General features: G+C 39.1%; 1 protein-coding gene across 1 annotated transcript in view; it reads right to left on the reverse strand.

Annotated features, from left to right (window-relative positions):
• Positions 1-27,293, reverse strand: part of LOC145984147 (tubulin alpha chain-like) — a 192,201-nt gene that overhangs the window by 76,626 nt on the left and 88,282 nt on the right. Inside the window, exon 2 of the mRNA XM_083117612.1 lies at positions 13,713-13,755. Within this exon, the coding sequence (XP_082973738.1) occupies positions 13,713-13,715 (3 nt within the window). The 5' untranslated portion in view covers positions 13,716-13,755. The remainder of the gene's footprint in view (positions 1-13,712; positions 13,756-27,293) is intronic.

The following is a 27,293-nucleotide window of genomic DNA, read 5'->3' on the forward strand; positions in this document are numbered from 1 at the left end:
GAAACACCAGAGTTCAAAACATTTGTGACATAGTGAGGCATCTCATTTTCTAGCTAAAACATGCATAGATGATGTTTTATTGAAAACCCAGCTGACTTCAAGCAAATAAACAATACCTGTGGCAACTAATTCAATAAGTAAATTATTAAGCAAAAAAGGGCCGACCCTTCCTTCGGACTTGGCGTTCCCAACTGAAATGCCCATGCTATGCCACTGAATTTGTGTGGGTATTAATGTGTCTGACAAATTTACAATTCACGATGGGTTAAAACAAGGAGATACATTATCTCCATTGCTCTTTAATTTTGCCTTTGAATATGCTGTTAGGAAGGTAAAAAAACTATAGAAGGTTTAAAATTAAATGGTGTGACTCAGTTGTTAGCATATGCAGATGATGTAGACTTATTAGGGGATGATATAAATACAATTAAGAATAATGCTAAAATATTTTTCAAAACCGCTGAAGAGATAGGTTTGGAAGTTAACAAAGAGAAAACTAAATATATTCTTACAGGCTGACACCAAGTGTTAGGTAATAATCAAAATCTAATTATTGATAAGAACTCGTTTGAACCAGTTTCCAAATTCAAATACTTAGGAGTAATATTAACAAGTGAAAATTATATTAAAGAGGAAATAAAAAGTAGGCTTAATTCAGGAAATGCAAGTTAGTTCTCTCTTCATAAACTTTTGTCTTCTCATTTAATATCTAAGAAACTAAAAGTTAAAATATACAAAACAGTAATTTTGCCTGCAATATTATATGGATGCGAAATGTGGTCCCTTACATTGAAAGAGGAACATAAATTGAGAGTATTTGAAAATAAGATCCTTAGGAAAATATTTGGACCTAAAAGGGATGAGGAGACAGGTGAGTGGAGAAAGTTACATAATTTAGAAGTCCATAATTTGTATTCATGCCCAGATATTACTAGTATAATTAAATCAAGAAGACTTAGGTGGGCAGGCCATGTGGCACGAATGGGAGAAGAAAGAAGAGTTTACAGGATTCTTGTTGGGAAACCTGATGGTAAGAGACCTGTAAGAAGGCCAAGACAAAGATGAAGGGATAACGTTGAGATGGATCTAAAGGAAATCGGTAGGGATGGAAAAGAGTATATAGATCTTGCTCAAGATAGGGACAGATGGAAGGCCTGTATTGCTGCAGCCATGAATCTTCGGGTTTAAGAAGGCTAGAGAGTTAGTTAGTTAGTCTTTCTTTTATGATTTGATTTCGAAGTTCATTTTGAAGTTTGCTTTAAGTCCACTTTGTGAACAGATAGGCTAATCGAGTCTGGACCCACACCAATTATCGTGCCCATGATTCCTCAACGATGTCATCAAGGAGGCTCGACTTTTAAGGTTGTTCTGGGAAGTACGTGGCAGTGACTTGCCGTCCATAGTTGCTTGTCAATCATAAGTACCAACAAGTCATTACAGCAACTCAGCCACCTTGTGTGCAAAAGGTTTTTTTTTATTGATAGTAATGATGTTAGTGTTCAAGATTATGCCTGAGCCTTCCCCCTTTCAGGCCCATAGCCAGAATTGATCTCCGGGGGGGGGGGGGGGGGGCTCACAGGTTATCAGCAGTGGCATAGTGTTATAGTATGCCCATACGCCCCGCGTTCCTAGATTTAAAATTTCTCAAATGCGTAAATGCTTTAAATATAAAGTAAAACTTGACTAATCTCATATATGTTTGACCTTCATGGCATTATAATAGCTATTTCTTGCGATCCACTTGCAACGCTCCACTAACAACACTCGTTGCAGCATTTTTCTTTCAATGCCTTTCCTGGCCGTACGCCGGGCAGGTTTGGCATAAAGGACTCCATATTCCTTGCTGCCTTTCTGGAGGGAAAGCTTGGATATCTACAGCACGCGCACAAATGCTCTCTCGTATGCCAGCTTATGGAGAAGAGGGCTGCTGTGATTGGTTCATGTGACCCTTCCTGCCTTCTGAAGCAGACGACAGCGGTAGAATTCCTACCTGGTTCTTTGCGCTCGTGCCACTCGTGCAATGTGATGCTACAATACACAATATTGACTGACATAACTTTACCGAACTCAAATATACCACTTCATAATGGCCACAGCATTGTATAATTTATCGCACTAACAGCGATGTGCATTAAAAACTAAAAGATCAACACAGTTTTTGTCAAATAAGTTGGTGATGACCTCGTGGTAGAAGTTCAGCCTGTGGCTGCTCTACCACTTAACCTGCAAAACTATTATTTTTTATTATTATTATTATTATTATTATTTCGTTAGTATCTGTCAATGGAAATGTTTAGCATTCATTTGAAAACTCCTAACGTCGAATGATCTCTGGACAAAATTATTTTAAAATGTTTATCAACATTCTCAAGAAGTAATAAACAGTGGTCTGAATTACTAATTGGCACTGTTACGTCAGTTGCGTGTACTATAGTTGAATCATCCACCCACCTCCGTGCAAGAGTGTTTTGCACAGCATGCCAAGATCACAGAGACCTCTGATTCGAATCCCGGGGTGAGCACGGGTCTTCTTTGTGAGTGTCCCTTCATCAACTTCATCAATATCATCACTCATATTCATATTCGCAATTAACCAAAAGTGGTAGAAAAGCGAAGTAAAATAAACCAAATCAATCAGTAGTTGGATCACCCACAACAATGACGTCTACTGTTATTCAGAGGCGCTTGTGATTCAGGTAGATTTCTTAATGACTTGCGTCATGCAGAAAGGTATAAAAAAAAGGTATAAGACACCAGAATTCGAAACATTTGTGGCATAGTGAGGCATCTAATTTTCTAGCTAAAACATGCATGGATGATATTTTATTGAAAACCCAGCTGACTTCAGGCAAATAATACCTGTGTCAACTAATACCATAAGTAAATAATTAAGCAACCCTTCCTTTGGACTTGGCGTTCCCACCCGAAATGCCCATGCTACGCCACTGGTTATCAGGGGGGCCATGTAAACCAAGTCCATTTTTAAAAACTTTAACAGTATTAAATGAAGGTAAATCATTAATTTATAAATATCATATACTACACAAATACTACATTTTTCTACATCTTTTAAAACATCTCTTAAGTGTTAATTGACTGGTACTGAAATCATCCCTTACACACTCCATACTACTTTAGATTATACAGATATTTAGGGTAAGGATGGGGCAAACTGACACCCTAAGCACAATTTTCAAAATAACTGTGAAACATTTTATTGAAGAATGAAAATAACTATTGGCATGAAAGGTGTGAACCTTCAGTTAACACATGATAGCACATAGTATGCAAGCAAATGAACATCTGCCTCAAAATAGTCTGATCAATCCCCGGATGCGGCAGTGTCCGTTTACCCCAAACGTTCGGGGCATACAAACATTTGATCGGGGCAGATAGACACGTGATGATTTATGAACTATCATCACTCTCACAATAACAACACACATAATATGGGTCATTTCCCTTTGCAACACAATTTACATGGAACCAGAGAGAACACTCTAAGCACTGCACCCAATTTTGACCCTGGTTGTACACATCTTTGCATTTATGGCACTCATCACTTGTGGTGTATTTAAACTTCTTTGAATTTTTGCTGCAGCTTTCAATTTTTTTTGTACTTGAGGCAAGCGATGAAGGAAGGATCCCTCAATACATGTGATTGCCCAGTTTTGCGTTTGCTGCTGCAGGTCCCAGAAGTTGATGGCAAAGGGTTTAATTCCTCAAAACTTCCACGAGATGACACATCCTCTTCTCTTGCTGTAGGCTCTGATGATAGCTCATCTTGAACATGGACAGTTGCAGGAACAAAGACATGCCCAGGCAGTTGTTGTGGATCAACGGGATATATTTCATAAGCATTGAACCCATTTACAGCATTGATCGTTCTCGATGTCTCACCATCCTGTAACAAGGGCACATTGTATTAGAAACACAAACATTTTAAGGGTACAAAATGCATTGTATACAATTCACACTTGCCATTTCCATTACTGAGTCAAATATATATTAGTATCTCAATCAAAAAGTACCTGACAATAGTTAAATGCAATACAATTCTTCTATATCCGTTTGCCCCAACGGCAACCTGTCCATCTGCCCCACTTGTAGCCTTTGACTTTACATTCCAAAAAAGTCCACCAGATGGCAGCACAATGTTGTCAACAGGTGTACATATATAAAGGAATCACAGCTTTCACCACACTTCAAATCACAACTTCCGCGGGACCATAGTAACTTATGCAATCCTTGTGTTCGCAACACATTTTTTTAGTATTCAAGGTTTTTGCACGTACATTTTCTGCTTACCTGGTCAGGTTTTTATGCTGGATTCGCATTTCTTCTTTACGATTTCTTCCGATGCTCAACACAACTGCTCGCAAACGTTCAGGTTCGTACACAACTCCAACTGCTGCACTGTTGCTAACTTCAAACCAAAAATATTCGTATTTTTCTTAGAGCATGTCCGTTTGCCCCAGTGTCTGTTTGTCCCGTCCTTACCCAATATCATACACAAAAAATATGCACAATATTCAATCACAGTGCCTACAGTATATTCCACCCCCCACCCAAGCATTTAAACTCCCCTTCCTTTCCAAAACTTTGGAACTGTTGACCTTTGACGCAGATGTGGAGGGAATTTGCATGATGACAGTCACAGATTTGTTTCAAAATGGGAGGTCACAACAGAAACAGTGAAGGTTCAGATAAAGAAGCTCCCCTATGAAAGAACTTTCTGAAGTCTAGAGAATATTCTAAATAGTTGCAGCTACTTCTGCTCATAAACAAAACGAGCGAATGTAATAGATGCTGTTCATATTCTGTGGATTTATCCTTAAATTTGTGAGTTGTCTACATTTTTACTCTTCACTGCAAACAAATTCAGTTCAGTTCAGTTCACTGTAGCGAGCAGACATACAAAAGTTTACTCCCACAAACCCAACGTTGCCAAATGGGTATCGGTACGGAACACTGGAGAGCCTCCATTGGCTGCTTCTGCATACGTTTCTGTGTTACATCCACAAAGACAGGTGGACATGGATCGGAAGTGTTGTTTTTTAAGTGCAGTCCTTGTCATCATGCTGCTCCTGGCACAGGGGATTGAAGCAAATCCAGGCCCCGAGATGGACGACATCAAGAAGATGCTGTGAGACCTGAAGGATGGACAGGCGGACCTCTAGGGAGAGATAAGACATTTCCGGATGGAACTAAAAAGCACGATTGAAAAAATCTCTGCTCTCGAAAATCAAGTGGTTAAGGCGAAAAGAGACGTGGAGCAACTGAGGAAAGACAACCTGTTTTTTGCGTGAAAAGGTAGACTACCTCGAAGGGCAGTCAAAGAAAAACAACATCATCTTTTACGGTGTGGAAGAAAACACAGAAAGAAATGAAAGCTGGGAAGAATCAGAAGAAAAAGTGTTTGCTCTCATCAAGAACATAACGGATGTGAATATTTCTCCTGATATGGTGGAGAGAGCTCACAGAATGGGCAGAGTGCATGGGAGGAGGCCAATCGTCGTGCATCTCAATTCTTATAAGAAGTGACATGAGATCCTTAGGAAATCAAACCAACTGGCTGTATCTGAACATTATTCGGACAGTATGCAAAAAATGAGGGAAAAGCTGAAACCTCATTTGGAGCAAGCAAGAAAAGATGGATGCGTCACTCACAAACTCGTCATAAATGGAGTGGCATACATGTTGCAACAGTGCATTGACTACGAGAGGGACAAAGCTGGACTCCAGATTTCGCCGGATTCCAAGGAATGTGCCCTGGGTGTTGAAAGAAGATTTAATTTCGTGACCCTCTAGTGAGTGAGAAAGTTGGGGTGGAGAAAGTGAAAGTGAGCCCTGTAGGGGCTGCAGTGGGTGTTTCCAAGTGAGAGAGGGGGAGCGGGAGATCGGTTACCCCAACGGGACAGCAGGTAAGCACCCAGAGTGATATTTTTACCATCCTAATGCACAACATACAAAGCCTAACTCCCAAAATAGCACAACTCGAAGTATTGATCAACACGATCGACCCGGAACAAGATGTAATATGCTTGACAGAACATTGGCTAAACATTGAAAATAAAACTTTTGAAAATGAGTAATTATAAAATAATTAGCGGTTTTTGTAGAGTGACATACCAACGAGGTGGTTCCGTAATTTTAATTAAAAATTCTCTGCTGCCACATGCTAGACAAACTAACAAACTGTGTAACGATTCCTCGGAATTAAATTTTGAATGTGCTGCTGTTACAATAGATAATATGAACCTTGTCATACTTTCGGTCTACCAGAGCCAGTTAGGGTCTTTAGAAATATTTCTTCAATGTCTTGAAAATGCACTAAATACCATACCAAATATTCATAAGAAAAAAGTATTAGTTTGTTGAGATTTCAATGTTGATTTTCTAAAAGACTGCCCTGAGCGAAACCATTTATTGACACTAACTTTATCTTATAATATTAACTTTTTAATTACAAAACCTACCAGAATAACAGCTAATTCCAAAACTGCAATTGACAATGTTCTCACAAATTTTGATCACGGTGACATCTCATATGACATTAAGAACGGTCTCTCTGATCACACATGCCAAATCATGCACGTAAAAACTACACATGTTACCAAACAACCTATTATGCAAGAAAAAAGAATATATATTCAAAGAAATATGTACAAATTTAAATCTTTGATAGAAATAGAATCTTGGAGCCAAATATATGTAAGTCAAATAGACAGTGATGAAAAGTTCACATTTTTTTACAAATGCACTCTACAATATTTTTGACAAAGCTTTCCCTAAAAGAAAAATACAAGTCAAAACTGGAAGGAGAAAGCAATGGATAACACGAGAGGTAAAACAATATAGCAAAATAAAAAGATTGCTAATAAGTCAACACACTCCCATAAATAAATCACTAAATAAATTTTACATAAATTACTATAAAAAACAAATAAGAGATGCCAAACGGGAGATCGCGAATAGGAAGTGATAGGATCAAGACCTGTAGTTATAGCAGTCCTGAGTAACTACCACCGTATACCTGTTCGAATTGTCTCCTTATCCTTTTCCTGTACGGGAAATTATTTGTGAACCAGTGATAGTGTTGTGAAGTGATCTTGTGCTTGAGTGTTGAGTTAAATTTACGTTCGGGTGACTTTCCCCACCGCTAAAACTGCTAATGAGTTTCTCACGCATAGTGCAATGCATCATGATATGTTAGTCAAACCGAGAATTCTATTATCGTTAATTCAATGGGAAGGACTCATATTCGGCATAGCTCATGACGTGTCTGAAGAGGACGTTCTCAATGGCTTCGAGAGTCCTATCCCTGCCCTTCTGGCCAAGCGCATGAACAAAAAACTGTGGAAAAAAGATGGATCTTTCCAGTTAGCTCCCACTAAACTCTTTTGCATCACATTTCGCAGTAATATTTTGCTGGCTAAAGTTCTCATTAACAGTGAAATATTCGAGGTTCGACCGCGTATATGATCCGTCCAACAATGATCCAAATGTTTCCAGTATGGCCACTTAAATTCAGTCTGTAAATCAAAACCCAAGTGTGCCAAATGTGGACTGGACTCCCACCCAGAGGACTGTGAAAGTACAGTGTGTTGCATCAATTGCAAGTTACCACATTCAACCTTAGACCGCAACTGTGCGAGCTGGCAGTTGGAATCAGCTGTCCAAACCAGCATGACCGAAAACAATATATCATATCGGGAGGAGAAACTTAAGCTGCAAGGCATCTTCCTCCCCACTCCCACACGTGATGATGTTTATCGACCCCGAGTGATGATAGAGGCATTCCCTGACTTGCAGACCTCCCGCACAAAACCTTTCTTTACTAATCACACTTTGCACTCCTCAAACAGGACATATGCCAATGTATTTTCCCCACTACGTAATCAACCTGACAGAGACTTTCCTGAAAATAAGGATTCTCAAACATCAATTGATTCTTCTCACTTTAAGGTGCCATCCTTTAAGACCAATTCTCAACCACGAAACACTAAGAAATCCAAAATCCATCCTTCCCCAAGGAAAGAAATACATCCCCGTCCACGATGGGAAGACGATGACATCGCAATAGAGTCCCCTGCTAGTTCATCGACCCTTACCGACCTAGAGGAAGTGACATCCCAACCCGTAGGAAATAACACATACCCTCTAAATAACACTCATTCCCATTCCAAGCATTTCCAACATCAGACATATTTGCACCCGATCAAGAGGCATGACAATCCACACTCACACATTACTGAACAACCTGCCGAACACAGCGAGGTGTATCAAGCTCTATTAGATATGATTCCCAGCATGTGGGACACTGTTAGACAACTACGGAACAACACCCACCAAATTTGACTCATCCAGCACATTCAATTTTTGATAGACAAACTTTTGACTTTACTCGAAGACAATGCCTAAGGTGACTTAGGAAATGGGTACCATATTACAATGGAATGTGAATAGTTTCTCCGCACGTAAACTCGAACTATTAGATTTAATTGCTGAATATCACCTGCTTATTCTTTGCTTATAGGAAGTTAAAGGTATGAAGCACGAGAATTATAGACTCGCCCGTTATCACTTGTACGGCAACCCTACGCATCAGCGTGGCACTGTCATATATGTTCATGAAACCCTTTCTCATACAGAAATCCAAATTCCATATACCCTTTCCCTCGTCCAGACCTTTCAACTAGAGTTAGTGGCTATCCGAGTCAACATTAATGACCGATATATAGTCATCATTTAATTATATATTCCCTCCTCAAACAACTCCCAAAGAATCTGCTCTCATGACTTACAAGAGATCATATCCCTTGATCTGGGTCCCTATCTCATTCTCGGTGACCATCATCCCTCTTGGGGACATCTGTACATGGACCGTTTGGGGAAAAATTTAGATGCATGGATTACACACAATCGGTTTATCCTTTTTAATGATGGCAGCCCTACTCATTATCCATTAAATGGTAATCGACCCTCCTGTATTGATCTCACAATTACCTCTCCCCGCTTGTATCATAGTTTTCATTGGGTAAAGGAACAAGATCTCTGTGGCAGTGATCATTCCCCCATATTACTTATAGCCCGTAGATCGGTTTCCACATGCTTGTTGAGAGAAAATAGGGAGTCAGTTCCAGTGAAATGTTGGACCAAAGCTTCAATACAATGGGACGCATTTACAGCACAATTTACAAGCATTTATAAGCAAACAACTCCCCACAATGACGGAAACATAATACCAAAATTTTCTCCGTATGATTACCGTTGCAATAGATAATAGTGCCCATCGAAGTCAATATAGTAGTCCAATTACATTTCCTTACCTCAGTTGGTGGACCTGAGATTGTGCCTTAATAAAATGTAAAAAAAAATCAATTAAAACGATACGAACGAAACCCCTCGCCGGGGACAAAAATCGAACTTAGGTGACTGCAAGCTAAGGCGAAGAAAATATATTTACAAGGGAAAAGAGAAGCGTGGCATTCATTTTGTAATTCTCTCGATTGCACAGATAGCCTTAGTTCTATATGGAATAAATTTCATTCTATTAGGAATCCAGCCCAACCAATATGGAAGAATCTCGATAGACAGTGGGAAGCAGAATTCATGCAAATACTCACGCCACCCTCTGTATGCGCATGAGAGGAAAAATCCTTTGCGCAGAATTTTGATTACACTGACGATTTCCCGGCTGTTAATGCTATCGAAATACAACAAATTTTTAGAAATTGTGCCGAACACCATCTTTACTTCCCCGGGATATGATGGTCTCACTTATGACATGGTCAAACATCTGCCATATCAAGGTATACAATTACTTACTCACATATTCAATACTGTATATCGCACCGGACGAATCCCTATCGAGTGGCGTCACCATATAGTCCTTCCCCTATTAAAACCTAACAAACCTCCCGTGGAGTCAAAGTCATACTGACCAATAGTATTAATACCAGTAGTCGCCAAACTTTTCGAACAAACACTTCAACATTGCATTAACTGGGCGTTGGAAAAGAATAAGTTATTTTCGCCAACACAAATGGGTTTTTGCATGCAGCATGGTAGCCAAGATGCCATAACTAGCCTTACAGTTGAAATTAAAAATAGCCAAATTACTCAAGATTATTGCTTTGGCCTATTTACTGACATATGACATGCTTATGATGCTGTTCACATCCCGATCTTATATAAAATGATGGTCCAACTAAACATACATCCCATAGTAGGGACCCTAATCTGGACTTTATATCATGAACGAAATTTACAATTCTGGTTTGAGGATAGGCTGGACGGCCCCCGAATAGCTCGCACAGGGATACCTCAGGGTTCGCCCCTTAGCCCCCTACTATTTAATATCTATACCCACCATATACATCAACTAAATATGCACGGCTTTCAATTGTTACAATACACCGACGATCTTTGCTGCTATAAATGCACTCCTGATGCCACGCAAGGCTTACTCGCCCTAAAGAAAAGCGTCACAATTTTTACAGATCACTTAGATACCTTAGGACTCACTATTTCCATTCCAAAATCCAAAATCATAATTTTTAACTCGAGAAAAATGAGCAGTTACCCTAACAATATCACAGAAATACAGCACATTCCAGTAGTCGACAATGTCAAATACGTTTGTGTATACTTTGATAGGAAACTAAATTTGGGCAAGGCATATACAATGTCTCGCTGTATTTTCATGACCAAGTGGGGAGGACACCCCCACACAATGCTGTTATTTTATAAAAATTGTTTTCGCGCATTGTTTGATTATGCAGCACCAGCATATGGTGGGGCCAATCCAAAACTTCTTACGTCTATAGACGTATTACAACGACGAGCCTTACGTACATGTCTAGGACTCATGCCGTCCAGCCCTAATGTTAGTGTATATTTAGAAAGCAATGGATCCTCTTTGTCACACCGATGTATCAAACTCACAGTGCAATATTTGTTCAAATCGTGGGCACGACATGCTCATCCCTTTAATAAAACATTTGCAATTCAATGACAATGGTTTGGCCTCCCGATCACCCCTTCCCCCACTAAACGTTTTTTTTTTCTTCTTACAATGTTACAATATTGACCCTGAGGCTTACCACCAAACTTTTACCCATCCGGACCCGCTTATATATCAACTGAATATTCCCACAGAACCCCGAGTAGAGATACAATATAAAGATCATGGCAGACATGAAAATTATAGAGAATTGTGGCCCACATCAACCTTTATTTATGCTGACGGATCGAAGTCTGCAGATGGTGTGGGATGCGCTTTTTACGTACCATCTCATAACATTACTCGACAATTTTCCTTCCCATCCGATTCTCGGTAGAATGTTATGCTATCTATAAAGCATTACAATTTACCCTGCAGTTATGACTTGATCATTCTTTAATTCTCACGGATGCATTGAGTGTACTTCAAGCGTTAGCACGAACAGGTCGGGCAGGATATAAGTTAATGATATTTCCCTATCTTATTCTCCGAATCATTCTAGACCTTCAACAACAGGGTCTGTCAGCGACCTTCACATATATTCGCGCCCACAGTGACCTCAATAAATATCAAGATCACGTTGATGTAATGGCTAAACAAGCGAGAACGAAAGAAACTGTTACCCCGATGCACCTGCCGTACACTGACCTCCTCCCACAGGTAAAAATCAAAGTAGAACAACAATGGGATGATTGGTGCAGCCAGCAACTACACAATACCAATACATATACTGTAAATGGCATGCACAAGTCGGCAACAAACGTCCTTGGTTTCAACACATTAACCTACCCCGTGCAGTTTTAGTGTTTACCATGAGAATGCGTACAGGTCAAGTTGGCATACATCCCAGTTCATATACCGTGCCTGCAACTTCCTGTCAGTGTGGAGAACCTATACAATTAACCACACATTTGTTTTTACAATGCCCAATTCGACAACATCGAAATACTCTATACAAACAGGTACAACGTGTGGGTATCCCATTTCCGATGTTCCTTTTGACTCTACTCTACGAACCACGGTCTAACGTCATGTGGATACTGTACAGCAAAAAAAATAGCAAAAGTCAACCCAGTATTTAAAAATGGAAGTAAAAACCTGGTTCAAAATTACAGACCAATGTCATTGCTACCTGTGCTAAGTAAAATTCTAGAAAAGTTACTAAAACGTCATTCTACAGTTCCTTAATAAACACAACATACTATCAAAAGAACAAAAAAAAATAGTTCTCGGAATATTTTACGACTTGACAAAAGCCTTTGATTTAGTAAACCACAAAATATTAATTTCTAAAATGGAACACTTTGGATAAGGGGTAACGTGCTTGAAATTATGAAATCATACTTATCAAACAGAATGCAATGTGTTGAAATTAGCCACGAAAGAGAAGGAAACGTAAGAAAATATAAATACACTCTAAAGACATTAAAATATGGAGTTTTCCAAGGATCAATATTAGGCCCACTACTTTTTTCTTTGTACATAAATGATTTACCATTAAATATACAGAGTACAAAGATTTTGTTGTACGCAGACGATACTAGCGCAATAATAAAGGGAAATGATGTGAACTAGTTAGAAGCCAACATTGAAAAAACAATGGAAGAAATGAAATCTTGGTTTGACAGTAACAAATTACCATTGAATGAACAGAAAACAAATTCCATGCTATTTCACCCTAAACAAAACAATAAAATTAAAGATGTAGTAAAGAATAGCCATCTTCCAGTAATATTAGTTAGCGAAACAAATTTTTTAGGAGTTACTAGAAATGAAAATCTAATTTGTTCAAACCACATAAAAATACTTGTTCAAAAACTAAATTCCAAAATATTTGCACTGAGGATATTAAAACAAACACTTCAAACAAATATTCACTAATTCAGGTATATTATGCAATGTTTCATTCACTAATAAATTATGCAATAGAATTTTGGGGGAACTCACTGGCAAGTTTAGAAGCATTTAGAAAACAAAAAGTAAGCCATTAGGATTATAGCAGGTATAAAGTCTAGGGAATTGTGCAGAACGTTGTTTAAGAAATTCAAAATATTAACCCTCCCTTCACTGTACATATATGAAATGTCATTATATGTGAGAAAAAATATTGTGCTGCGAATTTCACACATATAACAATGGAAATAAACAGCTCTTAAAGCCTTACTTCACCAGGCTAACATTAGTTCAAGAGGGACCCCAACAGATGGCAATTAACATATTCAACCATTTACCAAATGATATAAAAGCAGAAAGTATGACAAGTTTCAAAAACAAATTAAAGAAACTATTAGTTCATAAGGAATATTATAGCATTAGTGAATATCTAGATTGTAAATTATAGAAATTTTGTAATTACACACTTTTTATATGAACTGTATTGAACCCTCCAAATACCAATGTATATGGTTTATATGGAGTAATAAAATTAAAATTATGCAAAATAGTTTACCTAATTTCAAGGGGGGCTGAGCCCCCCCTGGCCCCTGCCTGGCTATGGTCCTGCCCCCATTTGAGATACAGAATTTTTATATTAACAAAATTTGTAAATGGTAAACTGAAGAAATTGCAATACCGTGGATATTCCACCAGCGCATTAGATACAGGAAAATGTTACATAGGAACATCTATCTATTAACTCTATGCTAGCAGAGAGTATTTCAGATACATTTCCCCCAACATTAAGTACAAAATATGATATACTTACCATGATGGCATCTATTCCCACACAATGTGCAACAAGAATGGATCTAGAAGAAAAAAATACAATTCTAAAATTAATACCTGTTTGTAAAATAAAAACTTTATTAGGTAATTGGTATTTACAATGATTCAAGCAACATGACTAAGTTTTGAACATACACAGAATGTGGCATAAATAGTGGTTGATACCATATGAATGAATACTGAATATGATGATAATATTTTTTACAGTTTCTTAACTGTAAATACTACAAAATAAAATAAAACTCCCAAAAAAATATTTTGCGTCAATTTCAGGGTATCAGGACTACATACCTTTCCTTATGTTTGTATTTCAATTTTACTTCTTTATGACAGTTTGTCACAAGTCACAGTTAGGGTGCAATTTAATTAATATTTTTATTCAGTGTTTGTCAAGTGTCGAATCTACCATTTCCAATTCCAAACTCAGATGAGAATGGAAGAGACTTACACATAAGACTTGTGTTCCATAAAAATAATACAGGAAGCAAAACTGCCACCACACTTCAGAACTATGGAAAGGAGACTATAATATTATGGTCTATTGAAATGACTAGAGAAACCAAATAATTTTTGCATGTATCAGTGTGAATTAATGTCTTGGAGTCAGTCAAATAAAAATATTTGGCCTACATAGAGTTATCAGACGTCCGGTTTTTCCTGGACACGTCCTACATTTTAGCCTTATGTCCGGCGCCCGGGAGGAATTTGAAAAATATCATAAATGTCCTACATTTTGAGCATCACATAATATTAATTAGGAAAATATGTAACAGAAAAAAATTATGCAAGTTACAAGTCTATGGACTGCGCTTCCAAACTCAATAGTGAAATTTATTTTGATTCAGTCATTGCCCAAAAAGAAAGAAAAAGTTTGTCGTGCTATTAAACAAATGGGAAAACAGAAGCAATTAATGAACAAAGTTTTGGGACCACTTTCTGATAACGTCACTGTCCAATGCCTGAGCAGAATTTCTTGCATTAGGGTTTATACTGATGGAACAAGTTGTTGCCCATTCTTATTCAATATTCAGTATAATTTGATTTTAAAGAAGGGTATAGAGAACAAAGTTATTCAGGGTGTCTGCCAATCAAGAAAGTCATGGAAGTCAAGAAAAAGTAAAGAAATCAACAAGTAGGTCAAGAAAATCAATAAAAAGGCAACAAATTATTCTTGTGGTCAAGAATTCTTGCTATCGTAATGACTGATTGGTTGATTTAGTTTATTTTACTTCACTTTTTCTGTCTCTTTTGCTAATCGCGAAAATGAGGATGAATGGTTTTATGATAAGATGGATGATAATCACAAACATATAGGGACAACCGATACAAGCCTGACAAAAGATTATACTGGCTGTGAGTCCAGACATCAAACCCTCGCTTGCTGCCAAACACAGTTCAGGATACATTAATACCAGCAAGCAGATCTAATTCTCTTCTTAAATTCAGCTTCAGTTTTTAGCTTAACTGGCCCTTTGGTAGGGGTTTTCATTAAATAAATATTTATTTTCTTAATTACTAATTTTCAACTTTACCTAAGTAGGGGTCAAATAAATAAAAGTTAAGAAAAACGGAAAAAAAGGTCTAGAAAAGTCCAGAAAAGTCAAGAATTCTGGATGTGTTACTTTGGTAGACACCCTGTTATTGATCTAAAAACTACAAAAGATGAAACTTCTGGAACCATTTTAAATTTCGGTAATTGCTGAATATTTGTTTGCCATTACAGGTCATAATTCAAATGTTGAGAGAGTTCTTTCATTACAATCAACACAACAGACTCACGAGAGAAATTATTTTTTCATAAAGTCTGTAAAATGTTTGGTACTGGTCCCTATAATTTCAAAGAGTTCGATTGTTCACTCTAATATCAATATAGTTTGACTAAACATGAAATTTTGATAAAAAGAAAATCTTCTCTGAGAAGTATCACTTAAATCATGTATTGATTAGTATGATTGCAAGTTTTGAAATTTTGCATTTAAAAATTCATGAAGAATTCACTTTTCTTAAAACTGAAAAGTGTCATTTTACAACTACTTTCTAACGTATTCTATAGAAATATGTATTATTTATTGAGAATCTCTTGTCCTACATTTTGACTTAATGTCCTACATTTTGGGACAACATGTCCTACATTTCCCTTACAGCGATCTGGTAACCCTAGGCCTACAGCAAGCAAGTGTAGAAAATCTGAATTAGACTCAGATTTAAAAATGTCATTAATGTTTAAAAATAACTACATAACGTTGTCACTGATTCATTCATTTAATTATACTAATAAATTTCACATTCGTTCTCTGTTTCACTGAGAAACGCTAAGAAAATTTGATTTTTTCATTGTTAGTGCATTTTACAATTGTTCCAGTGGCCTGTTTAACAAGAAATTTTTCTTCAACCAAATTAAGCTGTTTGAATGAAACTTCATGCATTATTTCAAATTCAACATATGAGGCATTGCGTATAGGAAGGGCGAATTCAACAAACATACATTGTGAGGGAAATGTATTTCAAGTTGTCAGGCACAGTGTGAACTCCACAAAACTTGGTAAACAGTAGATCGGAAAGTTTTCCTGCATGATTTCAAAATTTTTTTGTGGAGTTCGCACTGTGCCTGACAACTTGGAATGCATTTCCCTCACAATGTACGTTTGTTGAATTTGCCCTTCGTATCCGCAATGCCTCATATGTACTTGGTAAATACAGTGACATTTCAACAATTTCTATGTCTCTGTGGTGGTGCAGTGATAACACTCTTGCCTTGTAATCAAGGGGCCCCTCCTGGTTCAATCCCATTGGAGTTACAATCTGAAAGCCCTGGCCCCAATGCAAAGAGTGGAACTTTGACAAACTGAGTCCACTGTGAACTTGCACTTGCATCTAGTTTTACACAGCTACTTATGGAGGGATGAGTGAGAAAACTCATTTTTCATAAGTTTTCAGACACGAAGGACTGGAGCTGTAGTAGAAATTATATATTGACATTGCAGTTTTCATTGATAAAGTAAATATGAACCCAGCTTCTAATGAAGAATATCATTGCCAAGTTTCAAATAATTGGTAAATGTTATAAATATGGATTTGTCTTCAATTCTTAACATTTTCAAAGAAGGGATGAAATGAAAGTGGTGAGTATATTCCAGTCACTCCTATTCTCTGGGATGTTCACCTAAAAGTTTGCACAAGGCAAGGACGTCTAAAAAGGTCAGCCAAAATTATATATTTTACAAATATCATTTCAATTTGAAGCAATGTTTCGGGGAAAGATGCCTCTCTTGCTCACTCCACCCCCCCCAAAGAAAACATTGTTTGTCCCCCCTTATGGAAAATAATCTGTGGGCTCAAATGGCACTAGAGTGCTAAATTTATCTGTGCTAACTAACTAACACTCTAGTCTTCTTAAACCTGAAGATTTACGACTACAGCAACTCAAGCCTTTCATCTTTCCCTATCCTGGGCAAGATCAATCCAATCTTTTCCATCCTTACTGATTTCCTTTAGGTCCATCTCAACGTTATCCCTCCATCTTCATCTTGGCCTTCCACAGGTCTCTTACCATCAGGTTTCCCAGTAAGGATCCTGTAAACTCTTCTTTCCTCTCCCATGTCCCTATGTACTGTCCACCTAAGTCTTCTTGATTTAATTATTCTAATAATATCTGGACATGAACACGAATTATGTAGTTCTAAATTATGTAACCTTCTCCACTCACCTATCTCCTGACCCCTTTTAGGTCCAAATATTTTTCTAAGGATTTGATTTTCAAATACTCTTAATTTATGTTCCTCTTTTAATGTAAGGGACCAGGTTTCACATCCATATGATACTATAGGCAAAATTACTATTTTGTATATTTTAACTCTTATTTTCTTAGATATTATGTGAGAAGAGTTTATGAAGAGAAAGTAACACACATTTCCAGAATTAAAGTCTGCTTTTTATTTCCTCTTTAAGATCATTTTCATTTGTTTATTTCTCCTATGTACTTGAATTTGGAAACTGATTCAAACGAGTTGCTATCAATAATTAAATTTTGATTATTACCTAACACTTGGTTTCGGCCTGTAAGAATATATTTAGTTTTCTCTTTGCTAACTTCCAAACCTATCTCTTTAGCTGCTTTTAGTAATATTTTAGCATTATTCTTAATTGTATTTACTTTATATCATCTCGTGGTGGCGATTAAGGGGGACAGTTACCCCCCTGCCTTTTTCCACTTTTGCCCCTACACTATGCTTAACCTTATGTACCATGGGAAAGTAAAGTGTCCTAGCTCCACCAGTTTTGGAAACCAATCGCCGCCACTGTCCCCTACTAAGGCCAGCCGAACACCGGATTCGACACAATGCGACAAGTCATTTTTGTTGCAAACTGACTCCGGGAATGTTAAACATATGGCTCTTATGGGTTGCCGCACACCGGATGAAACATTTGACTCAAGTTACCTCGAGTCACGTTGCAACAGTTTGCGATAAACCAGTGAAGGTCCCAGGAATTTGGTCTCGCAGAGCACAATGTGACAAAACGCTCTGCACATGTGCGAATCCTTTCTTCTCAGTGCATCACTTGCATGTGACTCATCACTGTATCGCTTGACAGCACATATTATATATAACCTTGTGGTCAAGGTTAAAAATGGAGCTTGATCCAGAGAAGCTCATCCTTCTGCTAGAAGCGAGGCCTCTGTTGTACAAGTATTCCTCAACTGAGAACCCCAATAACGACAAAATTGATGCACTATGCACAATTGAATTACATGAAAGAGTAGGTCTATTGGAAATTATCTTGTATTTTAACAGAGAATGTAGTGTAGAAAAAGTATCGTAAATTGTGCGAGAATAACAATCTTCAGGCCACTTTGATATTTATTGCTCGAATATTGCGAAGCGTGACATTTTTACGTAGTCATCGCAAGATTTGCCAAACGTCAGGGTCGATTTTTTAACGGAGGGGGAGGAGAAAGGGGGCACAATATTTCTCTGCGATAAACGCCAAGGTCATTGCCAATTCAATGTAAAAGCTCATACCACAGACCTTACGACTACAAAAGACATAATTCTATCCCATACGACGAGAATTATTAAATATGATGGAAACTGAAATGCAAACATCTCAATTATCGCTTTTAATGGTAAGAAGAATAAGCTTTTTTAGGCCATTTTTTCGTTGTATTTCATACCGAACGCGACTAGAGCACGACGACGCTTACTTTACCTTGAAGCTATATGGTCCACGCGAATCGCGTGGATCTGAGCTTGGAGGTGAGGTAAGCGTCACCGAGCTCTGCTTCATTTTCTGTCAACGTGCCATGCGTCTGGGACTTGTTTATGCTCCCCGGCAGGTGAAGGCAAGCGTAGTGGTGAGTGTCCCGTTTTTTCACACCCGACGCGACTGGAGCGCGGTGACGCTTACCTCACCTCGAAGCTGAGGTCCACGCGAACCATTGTTCCCCGCCAATTGTTTTGATAATGAGAAGCAGATTTCATATCGTTCAAAGTGTGCTTTTCCTCTTAACAAGTGAAAATAGCAGACATTCGAGACTTCGGGTGGTGTGCCCAGGATTTTCGAAGGGGAAGGGGTTACGTGTACTTTTTAGTAGTCATTCCTGAATTCCTCATTTTGCCATCTTTTCCTGCCTTTTCTTTCTTCCTTTTTTTTAAAAAGAATATTGAGCGTAAGCAGGGAATATGACCCTCACCAACCCCTTCTTGAGCACACCACTGGACACTCAGAAGAATCTTGATGACACCAGATAAACCCTGCCGTGGCTGTAAACTGTAAACATGGGGATGGGGGCTTAAAAAAGGGCCTGTTATGACCCAGACCTTCAAGAGTGGGGGAAAGTACAAGTCGTTGGACCTTGTAACTATGCTTGTAGGATGTCTGCCTGTTCGGAAGCGTTCGGCTGCGATGAGCTGGGCCGACGAACACCATTGTCTTCAATAGGAAACTTGGCGGGAGGGTTCGGCGCGAGGGGTAGTACTGGGGCCTCATTTCGATGCTCAAAGATTAGCGAATCTCTTGCGTATTTCGAGCTGTTTCATGCTGTCGCTTGACTTATTTCGTACAAATATGCGAGTATTCTGACTTATTCTTTTTACTTTATCTCTAAAATATATAAAATGCAATATTTTTATTATTTTGCTTGGTCATTGTCGCATCTCCCGATGTGATTCGCCTCTGGAATAACTATGTGTTTGTACGTAGTTCGCAAATTAAACTTCTTCCTTTTTTGCAGGGCTAGATTCATATGTAAATATGAAATGTAAATATGAAAAATTACTGCATATTCTTACGTCTGAGAAAACGCACATGTAACATGATATGCTACGTGACTCCCTTCCCATTTGAAAATCTGGATGTAATTCCAGGATGGCGGCTTTCAAGATGGCCGCCATGATACACGCTAGCCTCATCATGTGTGCCCCCACCCCAATTACCCATATCCGAAATTTCATCACCCTCCGTCAAGTCGTTTTCAAATTAAAAGGGTCGTGCCGGACTTTTGCGTCACCCCGTAGAATAGTCATGCTATCATGATTAGATATTTTATGAGGATAATGACATGATGTGGGGATGCCATTGGTCTGAGGGGAGGAGGATGGGCACCTCTGGGATTGACGACTACTACACAAAAGGTGAGAGAAATATTATAAGAGAGGTGAACTACATTGTGATCTCTAAAAGTATTTCCCTCAGCTACACCATACCATACTTTCACAATACCAATGTGTAAATAATAACATTCGTAGTGGAAATTGTTAGGTGTGGGATGTTGTTCAAGCCTTTGGTGAAGCTGGGGGATTCTTTGCATAAAATCTGACATGAATGTAAACTACTTTCTTCTAATAACGATTTGGTCGTTGAGGCCTCATTTTGAGTCTACGATCCCTCAAAAATCTGCAATTTTATCCTGTATGTTTGCAGCCATGTATCACAGTTTTTCTACCGGAAAACAACAAAATCTTTAGTGTGGTACATATAGATAGGGAAGGTTCGGACTCAGGATATAAGCATCCCTGCAAAAAACTTAGCGAATATGTAATGCAAAGACATCAAACACGATAAGCAACAGCGTGGGAATTGAGCGAAAGTTCAAATCAAGCTTTTCTGTTGGCATGATCCCGTTTTCTTAGAGAACTAATGCCTTTAGTAAGATGGAGACGATGAATTTGTAGTGCATGGCTACATACACACAGGATAAAATATGTGTTTTCTTTTTCTTCTTTTTAGGGCTGACAGAGCCTGAACAGGTCATAAAGTAGCAAAAAGTAATTAAGGAAAGCTATGTCCTCTACACAGTGCCAAATCTCGTTGGTGGTTCTCGGAAATCCTTGTGTTGCAAGGAGGGGGAATAATTACTCAATATTATTAACTTTGTTGGTTTTAATGTATAATTTTACGACGAATTGAAGGTGTATACACTTTCATTTTTAAAAATATTAGAGCCTTGCTGGCATAGTTAGCACAGGGCCTCGCGATTTCTAACGGCAGCCCTGCGTACATATGTTTCGTAAATTGTTTTTTTTTATATAAGCGACATTATCTGTTGATTTTCTGGGATTAATCTAAATTTCATCAGCAGAGAGAACACTTTCGGGCCCCTGCCCCTGCCCCCACCTCCCGCACCGCGGGGTTGATCGCTACGCCACTGGAAAGAAGCCCATAGCAGGCAACAAAAGCAGTCTATGCGCAACGCTGAGATTTTTTGTTATTTTCAGTGCCAATCCTCTTTACAATACTAAAAGGTCGTTTACAATCTAAGGAAGGTGAATGACGGAAAAAAGAGCGTGAGATAAGGAGTCCAACCACATTCCAGATGGAAGAAATGTAAATCACCTTTCAGGTGAAAGTACAGTTGACATGGGAAAGCCACCTGCTAGAATGTTCCAGAACAACTTTCTAATAGTCTGGAGGGGAGTACTTTTTGTGTATTATATCGTCCTGTTTTGTACCTTGTTACATTTGTACTTGGTGCAGAGTCTGAAGAAGACCTTGCTAGAAGGTTGAAACGTTACGTTTAGTTTATGTTTTATAATAAAATAAATTTCTGCCTTGGTCAGCATATTGAGTTTTTCATATCATGGAAAGAAGGCTTAATTGTGTTACTATAATGTTCTAATTTTTCTGCAATGAATACGTATTCCGTAACTTTCATGACCTTATGTTTGACCTTACGTTTGAGCTCAAATTAAAAAAACAAAACAGAAAAGAACATAGTGATCAGACCTTCCGAAGGTCATAGAGCACGTTCGGCGGGTATGCCTACATTCTAGGCGTGCAATCCTTATGGGTAAAATAAAAACACGTGAGGCACAGCCGGAAAATGTCGCTCGGATCCCAAACTTCGTGTGGGGTGTTTTAGGTCCATTAGCAGGCACCAGGGGGAGGGGACCAAAGTCTCCCGAAATCCTACCAATATTTCATTTAAATAGTGTGTAGTGATAAAATTAATTTTACTTCCTTAGCAAGATTAAACGTCTAGTATAATAAGTTGTAATATACTGAGAAATTCATCTTCAGGGCTTCTATAGTGGAACCACAAGCATCCATCCATCCATCCATCTGGGACGGGGGGATCGACTTGCTAAATTCTCAGCTTTCAGAATTTTGACCACGCTAACGCAGCACCCAGTGGCGGCGGTTAATGGGGCGTGGGGGGGCAGTTGCTCCCCACTCTTTGCCACTTTTGCCCCCGCACTATGCCAAACCTTATGTACCAATGGAAAGTAAACTGTTTTTACCCCCCCCCCCCCCCGGATTGGCACCTTGCAACCCAGTTTTGGAATCCAATCGTCGCCACTGGTACCACCTGTAGGAGAAAGTCCTCATTTCGATGCTCATGTTACAGCATGTTAGACCACTGACAAATGCTACTTTAACAAAGGTAGTTAGTACTTAATAGCAGTGTTCGGAAAGTTACTTTGTAAAATTAACTGAGTTTGAGTTGCAATTACTTGGTTCAGAAAGCAACTGAGTTACAATTACAGTTACTCATTTTAAAAAGTAACTAGCTAATTTCTTCTGGAAATTTTCTTGTAAACAAATTTCACGCAAACAATGATCATTTATTGTAAGACAATAAATATATGACACGTGCTTTATGTTTCTGAGAATATACAATATGTCTTCATATAGTTATATTATTACAACAAATAAATGGTGGAGCAAGGAGTCAGCTTCGCTTGAATGATTTTAATTCGATTCTGACACCGGCCGTTGAATTACACATACTCGTAACCGGAGAACATAAAACGTAATGTAGAACCTAAATTTTTGTGTTGTCAACCAACGGCAGCTGGGAAAGACGCAAATTACACCAAGTTTAGTGTTATTTGTGAATAAACATACGCTATTTATCTGCTCTGCACTACATCGGTTAACGGCAGGCACGTATCCAAGGAGGGGATAAGGGGGATCGAGGCCACCTCCCCGAAAGTTTTCGGTTTACACTACATAAAATGAGGCTATTTGGTTTCTTGTGTGTGTTTGAGTTTGAGTTTGAATTTAAAATTTTGGGAGCGTCAGCACTTAGGCTATTTTGATCCCTTCACATTATACGGGGGCCAGCCCCTTACTATTACATATAACAACTATAACGTTGCATTAGAAATCTTAAAATGTTCTGACTTTTGTTAAAAGCTGAGGCTGTAAACGGGCACTCAGCACACACAAAGACAAAAAACAGGACAACACACACAAAATTATACTGGTCATAGTGCCAGTCGCCAGAGCCTCGTTAGTCTTTAGTCCAGGGTGCACTACGTGGAAGTGGGGTTGACTTTTGGGTGCCTACGTGGAAGGTACCCCTTACACCCCCTCTTGTGTGTGTGAAATAAAATAATGTCCAGGCAAGACAGAGAATGTTCTATAACTCTGTTATTGATAATAGCACGTATCCAAGGTGGCTATCAGGGGGTCGACTCCCCCCCCCCCCCAGGGAAATCTTTTACTATACAGTAGATAAAATTAGGCATTTGGCTTTTTGAATAATGTGACGTTGGAGAGATATAATTATCGAGGCAAGATGGAGAATGTTCTATAACCCTGTTTTTGATAATAGCAAGTATACGAGGTGGGGATCAGGGGGGTCGAGCCCACCCCCGCCCGCTGAGAAATCTTTCAGTTTACACTAGATAAATTAGTTTTTTGGCTTCTTGAATAACGTGATGATAATTTAAGGAGAGTAGTTATCGAGGTAAGGCGGAGAATGTTCTATAACCATGTTATTAATAATATTGCACGTAAACTTTTCTTGCGCTTTCGTTGTTGTTAAATAAGAGGTGGAGTCGAACTACCGGTAATATTAACGAAACGTTTTATCTGTGGAACATTCTAGAATAAGAATACGTATAATGAAGATCTGAATACCCAGCTTCAATTTCCCGGTTGATCAGTACAACAGAATCGGTTAATAATTCGAAAAGGACACTATTTCCGGTAAAGTACCGAATCTACTTCTGGTTGCAGTTCCGGTCCAAAGTTGAAGACATTGACGACTCGGAGCCTCAGTGTAGTGCTAGTTCGAGACATGAGCCGAAGAGATCGCAGGTCTCTAAAGTGAATATTTCAGCAGTAACGGATATTGGAGCGGTTTATTAAAAAAATAAATAAGCTGCACAGATCCAACTGTTAATCAAAGTTTTGAGTTATGATTTATTTGTGCCCGGGCCAAATTTCGTGGATGCAGTCCGAGACTTTCATGTGATAAAAAGGACTTTTATTTAAGCCAACTGGGTTCGACACACTCTCCAAATTTAACTACCACAAAGGGACAGCCGAATATTAGTAGTGCAGTGTCCCGGGTTCTGAAACCGAAAATGAGGCTCGGTGAGGCTCGCCTTAATGGATTTCTCTCGTAAGGCATGAGCCTCATTTTCTCGCAGTGTTGCCAGCTCACCCCAAGAATATTCCACCATGATATTTTACAAGCGAAGCTAACCTACAAATGGGAGTTGGCAACACTGGCAACATCAATTGCGGTTTAGTGTTGCCAACTCACCTCAAGAATATTTCACTATGTGATATTTTACAGGCGAAGCTAACTTTAGTAGTAGGTGGAACGCTACGTTCTGGGCCAGTCCTTTGACCTACTTTTTATTTTCGCAGTGTTGCCAGCTCCTCACTCGAAAAAATCACCAAGGTTTTTGTTTTTGGGTATAACCTAACCTCAAGCAAAGAGCCGGCAACGCTTGAGGCTTTCTCGCAGTGTTGCCAACTCACCCCAAGAATATTTCACCATGTGATATTTTACAAGCGAAGATAACCTACGAATGGGAGTTGGCAACACTGGCAACATCAATTGCGGTTCAGTGTTGCCAACTCACCTCAAGAATATTTCACCATGTGATATTTTACAGGCGAAGCTAACCTACAAATGGGAGTTGGTAACACTGGCAACATCAATTGGCGATCAGTGTTGCCAAATCACCTCAAGAATATTTCACCATGTGATATTTGACAGGCGAAGCTAACCTACAAATGGGAGTTGGCAACACTGACTAGTGGAGGTAGCCGGGTTCACCAGCATCAATTGGCGATCAGTGTTGCCAACTCACCCCAAGAATATTTCACCATGTGATATTTTACAAGCGAAGCTAACCTACGAATGGGAGTTAGCAACACTAGCAACGTCAATTGCGGTTCAGTGTTGCCAACTCACCTCAAGAATATTTCACCATGTGATATTTGACAGGCGAAGCTAACCTACGAATAAGAGTTAGCAACACTGATTAGTGTAATCAGCTCAGTTGAGCGCCATCAATTGGCGATCAGTGTTGCCAACTCACCCCAAGAATATTCCACCATGTGATATTTTACAGACGAAGCTAACCTACAAATGGGAGTTGGCAACACTGACTAGTGTAATCAACCCGGTTCTGCGCCATCAATTGCGGTTCAGTGTTGCCAACTTACCCCAAGAATATTTTACCATATGATATTTTATTTCCAAGTCCCGGGGACACCAATGTATATCGTGACTTTTGTAAACCTCTCTCGGGGAACGATGTGCCACACACACGCGCGCGCGCCTATCGGCAGATTACGTTTCGCGTATTTATTCGTTGCGCTGACACAGCGTGATGAGTAAATAATGCATTTTCTCATTTCTGAAGTACGAATGCACTTTATCGTAATCTTCCAAGTCCCGGGGACACTAATGTTTGTATATCGTGACCTTTGTAAACCTCTCTCGGGAACGATGCGCCACACGCACGCGCGCGCGTGCTTCTTTTTTATTTCTGTATTATGGCGCAAACACATCTAGAAAAACTACAATTTTGTTCCCTCTCCTCTCTGCGTGTGCTATCAATGTTGACACAATAACGCAAATTCAACAATACGTAGGCTTTGGGACGACGGAAGTTACACAACGGCAAGCCTCGTCAGTACACCTACCCCCAACATCCGGAGTGTGCAAGTACATAATAGCGGGCTGCTTGGGCGTATACAATTTGTTTTGTTTATATTTTGTTTCAGAGCGGGCGAGATGCCCGAAGATTATTAGATATCTGGAGCATGCAGGCACACAACAGCGAGCTGGGATGGAAGATCGTCAGCACATCCGGAGCGTGCAGGTACATAATAGCGAGCTGCTTGGGCGTTAGCGTGGCTTCGCCGGATGCAATACACACGATGCTTAGGTTACAACAGGTTGTTAACATTAGCTTTGGGGAAGAATGTTCTAGAGAAGATTGTCTCAGAACATTTTCATAGTTTCACACCTCTATTAGATTGGTAGAAAAATATATTAGTGGGCAATAAAATCTGAAGAAGATTTGTGTCTAGCAAAAATAAGCTAAATAGAATTACACATGCATACAATATTTATTTTTTTCTATCTACAATCATATTTTTCTTATATATTTTTTTAATTTTTTTATAGGGTTGATTAAAGCACATATTTGAGGAAGACAACACTCTACCACCAACAGATCACATATAAATAAACATACCCCGAAAAAAATGCGCTCCATGAAAAGTTGCCCTGTGTGTAAAAGAACTATATCAAGCAAAAATTTTGCAAGACATTGTCGCACCTGCGTGCCAGGCAAGCATTTGGCTGCCACCGAACTGTGTTCCGGATGCAATAAACACATTACAATTGCGTATGCCAAGAAGCATAAGCTTACTTGTCTAAGCGAAAGTACATCTGGTGCTCAACCGTCGACCAGCTCAACCAAAAGGAAAGCGGAAGCCGACTCGCCACTATCCGCCAAGCGCATCAAAACTGTTGCGAAAGCGAACCAGTTTGCTTTCGAGCGTTTGTTAGAGGACTTTCCCCTTACTTCGGAGGACTCATGCGACGCGCGTAGCTTTTTGGAGAACGTACAAGCCCAAATTATTTCCATCCTCGGCGATGCGCTTGCAACGCACTCCATCAAATTCTACGCATCGCTACGTTGTCGGTACAAGAAGCCGTCTGATGAAATTTACAGCTTCTGCCACAACACCAAGGCGAAGACGCTGCATCTGGCGGATGTCGACAACCTCGAAGTCATCTACAACAAGTTTGCCGAGGAGCTGGTGGCAAAGCAGGAGGAACATCAAGCCAAGGGCTCGGGGG

This window comes from Lepisma saccharinum, chromosome 2, assembly GCF_977018435.1.
Source record: "Lepisma saccharinum chromosome 2, izLepSacc3.1, whole genome shotgun sequence".
NCBI classification, from domain to species: Eukaryota; Metazoa; Arthropoda; class Insecta; order Zygentoma; family Lepismatidae; genus Lepisma; species Lepisma saccharinum.